Here is a 10,016-nt window from a genome sequence, read left to right as displayed (position 1 = left end):
GAAATATGTAAAAGCAAACGTACAAAAATATGAAGCATCTTTTTGCGTCGCAAATTATTTTATGACAACCGAAGAAATTCTTTAACGTTATATTACTACAATGAAAATAATTTGTACGGAGTTTTCCCTTCCTTGCAAACTTACCAAACAAATATGACATTGTCCTGTGACGACGTGAAGATAAAGAAGAGTAAATACGTTTATTGGTTTTAATTAAAAAATAATTCATGTAAAAATCTGTAATAATTCCTGCGGCAGCGTATCGATAATTAATACTCATATTCCAAAATTCATACAGATCCGTTAAGTATTTAAGGAATTATGAGTGGCCCAGTTGTGCGAGTCCGCAGGCGGGTCCGTAGAATTGTCGATTAAGTCATTTCTGTTGTCTAAATTACCGTTGTAGGTAATTTATAATAAAATATCATAATATTATTCACATTATCAATAATTATAACATAAATCATTTTAATTTATATTATCATAATATTATGACATAAAATCATGATATAAAATATAATATTAAAATATTATAATAGTTTAAACTTCGTACCGTGCAATCCTGCCCGGTACAATTTTATTTGACTTCAACTTGTCCTGAGAGGCACTAAACTTAGGGGCTCCTTAAGGCCCTGATTGAAAACCGAGAGGCTTCGGCCTTGGAACAGGCTCGGCTCTTCCCTAAGCGTTTCTTCACTAATTAGGATAGACTTTACTCCACTCGCAAATGAGATGTCGATAAGGATTTTTCCATACTTACCCAGGCCCAGCTATTTATTTATAAGCGTCGACCAGTAATAAAAAATATGTAAACTTTGTATTAGAAGAGTTTTAATGAGAGGAAATTTCAAGAAACTTTGAATATTATTGTTCATCATGTCTGCGACTTTTACACTTTTTTCGAGATATAAACGGGTTGTAATTTTTATTGTCAATTGAAATTTGAATGGTACATTTGGCATTCCTTGATCAGCTTCCTTGTTATAGATATTTTCTACCTACCAAAAAATATTTATGATCGAATCTGCTGATACGCGGAGGGAAAATCCTCATATACTACTAGCTGCTCAAATGGAGATGTTGTGCAATGTTTGAGGGGAAAGAGACGTCGTAAATTGCTCAACTGTCAGTTCACAACGGGTGGCATGGTAAAGGCGAAGTCAATGAGGGGCGAAGAATAATACGTGGCCAGTGGTCGGCCTATCCAATAAGTTATAGCCGACCGTTGGCCATTTCTTGGCCACCTGAAAGCGACCAGTTGCCGCGAAGGAGAGTCTGGCTAGGATATCATATTACAAAGAGTACAAGCTCGAGGGTAGCGACTGGCCAAGCTTTGGGCAGATCAAGGATTTTACACGATGGTTGCAAAAACCTCCCTCTCAGACTTCGCTGCATTTTGACTACAAGCCTTAATGTACACGTTGTAACTTGTACATGTACAGCATTGATGCATAAAAATAAATTTTCTTCTGCTGCTCACAGCGATCACCGTTTATATTGTTTAGCTGTTGAAAAATTTGATATCAACTTTTTATGTTTCATATGTAATAATTTTCCAAATATGCAGTAAAATATTAATATAGCCATTTCAGCGTTTATTAGGCCATAGCCCGTAGCTGTAGGCCCATAGTGGCAAACCAGAGCTTTTATAGAATCCGTTCATTTTCAATTTCCTTATTTACTCAAGATTTAAACCAATTTCTTAAGTATGATAATGCTGGTATCCAGGATACTTTACTGGTCTACTTATAGGACTCAAAAATGAACTTGAGGGAGAGTCTAAAAAACTCGCTGCTTTGCCACTATGCGTAGGCCTGTCCCCGATTCTTAACATGTTGTTGTTGCCCCGCGCCCAATCCCGGCGTCACTGGTCCAGACTTCAGCCACGGCTGGAGCCAACGCACGCCGCACGACCGCAGAAATTATCATAGTGGCAAAGCAGAGAGTTTTTTAGACTCTCCTTCAAGTTCAATTTCAAGTCCTATAAGTAGACCAGCAAAGTATCATGGATACTAGCATTATCATACAATAGATATGAGAAAATTAAAAATGAACTGATTCTAAAAAATCACTGGTTTGCCACTATGCGCACAGATGGGTCCCTACTCCTCTCCCTCCAATGGTCTATGGTGCTGAGTGGAGTTGGGTTGTTAGGGCAGTTGAAGAGGTGAGGCATATCATCTGGGGAGAGGTGGCAGTAGTTGCATAGGTTATTGATGTTGTTATGAATTCTGCTTTTGTAACTGTTCAGGATCAGGAGTATGCAGTGGCTGGAGCAAAGCTGTGCTAGGGTCCGTCTGGACTCCGGGGGATCTTTGAAGTGTTTGTTCAGATTTATCTCTTGTTGGGAGCGGAGGAGGCCAGCCGTTGAGCAGAACTGGTGGCGGTGGGTGGTACAAGTCAATGGCAGCGTTGGACAGTTGGAGTGGAGACTGGAGAGTGCTGCTAGCTGCTTTGAGGGTGGCATTGTTAATAGTGCCAGTGGCAGGGAGTGAAGGTTGAAAGGCACTTATGTATTTGGTGAAAAGAGTATATCTTATGTTGTGGGGTTGGGGGTGCGGTCGTGTGATTTGGTGGCAGGTGTGTTGAGGGAGGTGACTCTGCAGAAATGAGAAGGTACTGGGCTGAGTCGCTGAGAGGAGGTCTGTATGTTGTTGAACAGTGAGCATTTGACATTCGGAGTGAAGATGTTGTTTGGCCGTTGTTTTGTGGCAACTGGTTATGGTTTTCAACTTCTGAGAGCAGAATTTTGAACTGTTTGGAGGCGGGTGATTTTGGTAGGACGTAGGAGTAGGAGAGGTGACAGGAGTCCAGGCTGGGCTGGCGTACTCAATTATTGGGCAGCTGATGGCTTTGTATGTTTGTAGTAGGGTTTCCTTGTCTTGTCCAAAAGAAGTGCCTGAGAGTGCTTTCTGTATGTTGTTACGTTTTGAGGCTCAGAGGCTTTTGCTGCGGTGGTTGTGTGGTGGGCGGTAAAGGTGAGCATGGTGTATAAGGTTAAGCCNGTGCGCTTAGCTTCCTGTGGCGTGCTCTGGGGTCCCCGTTTGGGTGTGGGGTGTGATCTTGGTCTTGTTGTGTGTTGGCTCACTTTGTGTGGGTTTTTCGCGCTCGAGGCCTTGTGTTATGCCTTTTCGTCCTGCGGGCCTGGATGTTGCGTTCAGTGGGGCGGCGTGTTGTTGGGCGTGTGTCTTTGGCACTCCAAGTCCGTCGGCTCACACCCACGCAAGTGGGTTGTGTGGTGCAAGTTCTTCTTAGAGAGATTGACGGCTCTGAAGCCGTACGAGAATGAGAGCAATAACAGGTCTGTGATGCCCTCAGATGCCTGTCTCTTATACACATCTAGATGTGTATAAGAGACATCCACAACATGTTGCGGGCATGAACCCGCAACTCACTGCTTCAAATTTTCTTTGCTTAACCGCCCGGCCTCCTTGCCGATTCTGACCAGAAACTGGCGCACAGAGCTGGAATTGAACCCACACCTCTCTGCTCTAACCTTGGTATACTCTGAACTAAACCACTGACAGGTCAGGATTAGAATTTCCCCACTTTTTTTCTGAAATCTTGTGGCTTCAACTGTTCAATGTGACAAATGTTTGATACATTTGGAATCTTGTGGCCAGATCATGCATTTTTGTTAACAATTATATTATGTCATACATGCGGAGTGCAAACTGCAATTTTTTCAATCAAACACAATTACATGACATTAGAGCTGCGAGATTTCAATTTCATACCTACCGTAAAATGGGGTAACTTAGACCGGCGGGGTAACTTAGACCACTTTTCGTTTTTTTAACAAAAACCCCCTCCAACTCAAAAACTATTTGACATAGAAAATTTTTGTCAATGGGCATTAAAGGTCTAATACTGAGGCTACATAACACAATAGAAAGATTTGAAAAGTTTGCATATCTAATAGGTTAAAAAATTAAAAATGTGACCCACGAAAAAAAGCTATTATTTAAAGCCTGTCTCTTATACACATCTAANGTACTGAAATTATATGATATTAGAGCCACAATATTTCAGAAAAAATAGGACTTTTCCAGCCCTGCCAACTAATGCTGCATAATATTCTCCAAATATTTCAGAATAATCATTGTTTCTGTCATTAGAGAGCATTGAAGATTGAACTTTTCAGCTGAAGACACACTGAATATGGGGGATTCAAATACTCCGATGACTTCCCTCTCTTTTTCTGTTATTGCCCGTAGTTTTCTTGCTGGAGGTATGAACAGCAACATTTGTTTGGTTTAAGTTGTTGAAATTAATTTTTTTTTCTTTTTTTGTATTATCAATCTATTTATGACTTATGATGTATAAAATAAATCCATGTGCAAATGAATTTGTGTACTTCATCTGCAATTATGTCCTTTGTACCTGTTTTTAAATGTGAAGAAAGAGCAAATAAAAATATATTATCTTTGTCAAAATATGAAGCATTTTTATCATTCTGCTGTTGATATGATGCCAAATTGAAATGGCTTTCATTTTTTGCTAATAATTTTAGAAATATCTCAAGTGCTCTCTGTTTTCAGGAGTTGCTGGAATGTGTGCCAAATCAACAGTTGCACCACTGGACAGAATCAAGATCCTTCTTCAAGCTCACAATACACATTATAGAAATCATGGTATGTTTGATGTGGTGTATTTCTTTCTTCTTTTTTTATTTCTGTTATCATTTATTGATGGGTACTTGTTTTTTTTTCAATTTCTCACATAGCCTCTGCAGCATCTTGGGCTTTTTTAGGAATTATGTGAAGTTCTAGCATGTATAGGTCCTGGAAAAATAGTACATATCCTGCCTTTTGTTGCTCAATAACTATTGACAATCTTTGGACTTTTATCACAATCTATGTTCAATATTATAATATTAGTGAAGTCAGAATTACGTACTCTTTATTCAGGTATAACAAATAATTTGCAAATCAAACCACTGTCCTGTTACTGACTCCTGAGTTGTCACTGTACACAAGTTGCTGCTCTTCTACAGAAAGTGCTTGGTTAAGCACTATATAAAATCTTCCTATTAAACTATTCCTATAACTACTGATATTCCAGAATTCTCAGTGACATTTTCTATGTAACTTGCACAAACTCTATATTGTGGACCGATTTTTGTATGTTTATAATATATGAATGAAATAAGGCCTAATTGAGAGGATATACAGGCTACAGGGTGTCCCAAAAAAAAACAATACCCAAATTTGAATGGCTGTAACTCGTAAAGTAATAGAGTTAAAAAAATTTGGAAGGTCAGGATTGGCTGTAACTCGAAAAGTAATAGAGTTAAAGAAATTTGGAAGGTCAGGATTTGTTCCCTATGTTTTTCTGCATCTCTCCACCAAAAATCAGACAGATCGATGTAGCCATAAGCATTGGATATAACTTTCAGTGACATGTGCTAAAATCGTGCTTGCTTCATGACAATCTTTGGTAAGACATAATCATGACAATCTTTGGTTAGAGACAATCATGGCAATCTTTGGTGAGAGGCAATCATGACAATCTTTGGTGAGACACAATCATGACAATATTTGGTGAGACACAATCATGGCAATATTTGGTGAGACACAATCATGGCAATCTTTGGTGAAAGACAATGATGGCAATCTTTGGTGAGAGAGAATTTCAAAACCAAAGATTGCCTCTCACCAAAGATTTTCTTGTTGACGAAAACATGAAGTCACGGACGGGCAGAAGGACGGATGGACAGACGGACATGGCGAGCACAATAGTGCATTTTTTCATAAATGAGAAAATGCGCTAAAAATCAAACGGCGAAAAGAAAACATGTCAAGACAAGGTAATGTTTATGCAAAATGATTTTACTAAAACTTTGCGCAAGCACGCTTTTAGCACACGTCACTGAAAGTTCTGTCCAACGCTTATGGCTACATCGATCTGTCTGATTTTTGGTGGAGAGATGGAGAAAAACATAGGGAACAAAGCCTGACCTTCCAAAAATTTTTTAACTCTATTACTTTTTGAGTTACAGCCATTCAAAGTTGGGTATCGTTTTTTTTAGACACCCTGTATACTATATAGGATGCAAATGAGATGTACAAAAATGAAGAATTCCCAGGTACGGTAGGCCTATGTAAGCAAAAATGAAATGTTCTTGTTAGATACAAAATTATATGATGAAATATAGTTTCAAGAAATATTGATCTATAGATGGAACATAAGGGTGAGTGCAGATAGCAGTGTTGATGTGATCTGCATGGTACATAGGCACATTGATTGCCTGGTGTGCTAGGGGTCAAATGGTTGTTGATAATACAATATTAAAGCAGATTGGCCAAGTGTGAGTGAATGTATGTGCAGGTGGAATGAATGGAATAAGATTTATTATGCTTGCAGAGCCTGAATATTATGCATATTATGTGCTTACAGAAACGAGGGTGATTTTGAATGGAGGGGTGAGGAAAGAGTAGGGGAATTGGTTTTAATGGCTTACTGGTGGGAGGAATTACATGTATGATTCCTTCATAATTTTTATTATGAGTGGAAAGTAGATAGCTTGGTGGGGGGGGTATTTGGAGGATAGCTTGTTGAGAATGAGAAAGATGAGGAAGCCCAAAAAGTGACACATGAAAACCTTTTTTACTTGCCAACAATTTTTCTGAGCAAGTTGCTTGGAAAAGCTAGAAAGGCTTCAAACATAGTTGTGTCTCATATTTGCAACAACTAGTCCCGTTGCATTCCATTTCTATTTCTCCCACTCTGTCTCTCTCTCTTTCCAATCTGACACTTTCTAGCCTTTCAGTTACTTTAGAGGGAGAGTGCAAGTGTATTTTTGTAGTCATGCATAAGTTGCAAAGATCTTAATCATCAAGCAAATTTTGAAACTTATTGTGCTGCATGTCAGTTGGTGTTTAAAATGAGCTCGAACTATTTGTTTTCTGGTAATCACAAGTAAACATATAATTCTTGCGGAATTGCATCTACAGTAACATTTATATACTTTTATTAAGAAGTATCCAATTTTATGCACCTTGAAGGGAAATCGTAGACTTTTTTATGAACTCATCTTTTCCCTTGAAGTGACTTTGTAATAGTGTGCTAACAAAAATCTGTCAATTGCATTTCAGCTTACTTTTGTATCTAATTATTCACGTTTTAAGTATGATATTAAGTCTGTTATCTCTTTGCAGGGGTTATTTCTGGCCTTGCTGCAATCGTGAGAAAAGAATCCGGCTGGGCTCTGTACAAAGGCAACGGAGCTCAGATGGTCAGAGTTTTCCCTTATGCTGCCACTCAATTTGCTTCATTTGAGGTGTACAAAAAGGTAAGTAAAATTATTTTATTTTGAAGATAGTTGGGTTCAAGAATGTGGTAGCATACCTAGTTTGCTTACATTTTCATGTATTCTGAAGTTATTGATGTGTGAAAAATCTAAAGTTTTTTTTTTTTTGCAGGAATACTTTTTGTGCTCGTATATCAGCAGCTGTTATAGGACCAGTGAGGTGTTCTTAGCACATTTTTTTGGAAAATAATTTGCAATTTATTGAAACTTCATAAGAGCTGTGGTTCAACACTTTAAATAGCTGTTCATTCAGCAAACAGTCATTTAACATTGAATATGAAGAAGTTAATTCCTGTCAATTTCATCAAGGTAATTATTGAAAGGTAGATGAAAGTTCAGTCTCCAATAATTTGTTTCTTCCAGCATTTAAACCGACTGTTCCCGAGTGGAGGAAGACTGGTGTCTGGTTTGTCAGGCTCCCTGGCTGGCGTGACTGCTGTGTTCTTGACTTATCCTCTAGACACTGTCAGAGCACGACTGGCTTTTCAAGTGGAAAAGAAGTACCTCGGCATCTTCCATGCATTCGCTACTATTGTGAAAGAGGTATAAAATAGATGCCAGTTTCGGTATCACAATTCAATGAAAGCCCGACTAGGTTGGGATCAACTGTATCAATAATAAATATCAATGGTCATGATAGTATTTTACAGAGGTAACCACAAGGTGGATATGCTGTTTTAACAAGCAGACACTCGAGTGAAAATTTGAGAGTTCAAAAATAAAAGGTGATCTTTCAGAAAATGGTATAAATTGCCCTGTGCAATATAATTTGTGATAATTTTTGTAGTTAACTGCACTTCTACTTCCTAATTTTTATTCTTTGATGGTAATTGGTATCAATTTGGAATTGGTCTTCTAATTGCAGGAAGGTGGCGTTCGAGCTCTGTACAGAGGTTTCACTCCCACAGTCTGTGGGATGATCCCGTACGCTGGTCTCAGTTTTTCCTGCTTTGAACAAATTAAATATTTGTGTATGGTCTATCTGCCATCCATAACTTGTAAGCCGTGTGATCACAACACAGGTGGGGATACATTATTGTTTGTGCAGGAAAGTTATTTTTACTATAATTTGAGTATTTGTGGGATGCTTACCGAAGTAAGGTGTCTATTAGTTTAACACATTTAGTATCTTCTGTGTTGCTACCTGAATTTAAGATGATATTTAATTATCGTCGTTAGGTTGTATATCTTGTTTAGCACAAGTATTATAGAAGATTATGGCTTCTTGTTTCATTTTCAACTAACGCAATTCTTTCAGCTACTGACATTTTCACAAAATCTGACAGGTATTTCTGAGCTAACACATGATGGCGAGCAAGTTCGGATATGGCGTCTACACAGCATTTTGATCAGTAATGGTGATGCTCTACTTTATTAATATATAGACCTGTGCTCGAAGGTGGTCTAATGCTGGCTGTACCGGCCAAGCTGTTGGCTGGTGGCGTCGCTGGTTCAGTCGCTCAGAGCTTCAGTTATCCTTTCGACGTCACCAGGAGACGCATGCAACTTGCTTATATGAGCAAGGAGACGCAGCATTATGGGTTAGTTGACTTACCCTATCATTTCCTCATGCATCTCATTGAGCCTCTTGCTATAAAAACCTATTGATGGTTACTGTTTATTTGTAAATTTTGTTCAAGTATAAATTTATTCTATTTGCATTCTAAAGATCTATTTCATCAAATTATTATTGATACAAATTATATGAATCTTTTGATTATCGAGCTATTGTTAATGTACATTGTTATGTATGAGAGGTGTTTTATGGACAGGACGAGCATGTGGTTGACGTTGAAGCTGATTTACCAAACGGACGGCATCGTACGGGGCCTGTACAGGGGCATGAGTATCAATTACCTGCGCGCCGTGCCCATGGTGGCTGTGAGCTTCAGCGTCTACGAGCTCAGCAAGCAAGTGTTGGGTCTCGACACGGGCCTGGCTATCAAGACGGGCTAGTGGTAGTTACTGGCCTGGCTATCAAGACGGGCTAGTGGTAGTTACTGGCCTGGCTATCAAGACGGGCTAGTGGTAGTTTCTGGCCTGGTCATAAAGACGGGCTAGCGACGATGATAGGCACCTTTTCCTGGATTATTAAAATGTAATTTTTTAATCGACTTTGGCAACATAGATTACTAAAGGTGGATTGTACTTACATTTCTATCATTATAATTACGCTAAGCTGATGTCGACAAAATTAAATTTGATGTTATAACCGAAGTGTCTTGGCCGTGTTCCCCAGCGAAAATCAGGAATGCTGATCGATTTTCATGTTGCCTGTTTATCCGACTTCGTATTCTTCAAAGTTGATTGGATTAATTGTCGATTCCAAAATTCTTCTTACGATTCTTAGTTATGCACTTAATATGGGTAGACGTGGGATCAATGGTAAATTTTAGCATTTAGTTTTTAAATGAATTGTATACATGATGTTTCTTTCATGCTCTGCACCCATTACTTCGGGTTAGAAAGTTGGTTGCACGGGACGCTGGTGTTCTGATTTACAGACAGCGATGGTTAACTTTTTCATTTATATGGCCGACTTGTCCCGTCAAAAGCAAGAAACGCGGCATGCCGAGTCGAATTCATTCCATAAGATTATCAAGTTATATGTTTATCTCATCCGTTTACTGAAGCATGTTCTGTCTGTTCCTAATTTGACCTGCATTATCTTCGTGTGATGTTAGTGTCCATTTTCCCCCCTCTA

General features: G+C 38.7%; 1 protein-coding gene across 1 annotated transcript; it reads left to right on the top strand.

Moving 5' to 3' along the window:
* The first annotated feature begins 4,038 nt into the window (after positions 1-4,038).
* LOC108673515 (graves disease carrier protein homolog) lies at positions 4,039-9,806 on the top strand. Its single transcript, XM_018161363.2, has 7 exons — positions 4,039-4,231; positions 4,542-4,634; positions 7,161-7,294; positions 7,676-7,855; positions 8,178-8,334; positions 8,712-8,853; positions 9,085-9,806. The coding sequence occupies exons 1-7, from the start codon at positions 4,162-4,164 to the stop codon at positions 9,266-9,268; spliced, it is 960 nt and encodes a 319-aa protein (XP_018016852.1). The 5' UTR covers positions 4,039-4,161; the 3' UTR covers positions 9,269-9,806.
* Positions 9,807-10,016: the final 210 nt, after the last annotated feature.

This window comes from Hyalella azteca, unplaced genomic scaffold (assembly GCF_000764305.2).
Source record: "Hyalella azteca isolate HAZT.00-mixed unplaced genomic scaffold, Hazt_2.0.2 contig15593, whole genome shotgun sequence".
In the NCBI taxonomy this organism is placed as follows: domain Eukaryota; kingdom Metazoa; phylum Arthropoda; class Malacostraca; order Amphipoda; family Hyalellidae; genus Hyalella; species Hyalella azteca.
Note: the sequence above shows the minus strand (reverse complement) of the source record. Positions and strands in the feature narration are given on the sequence as shown.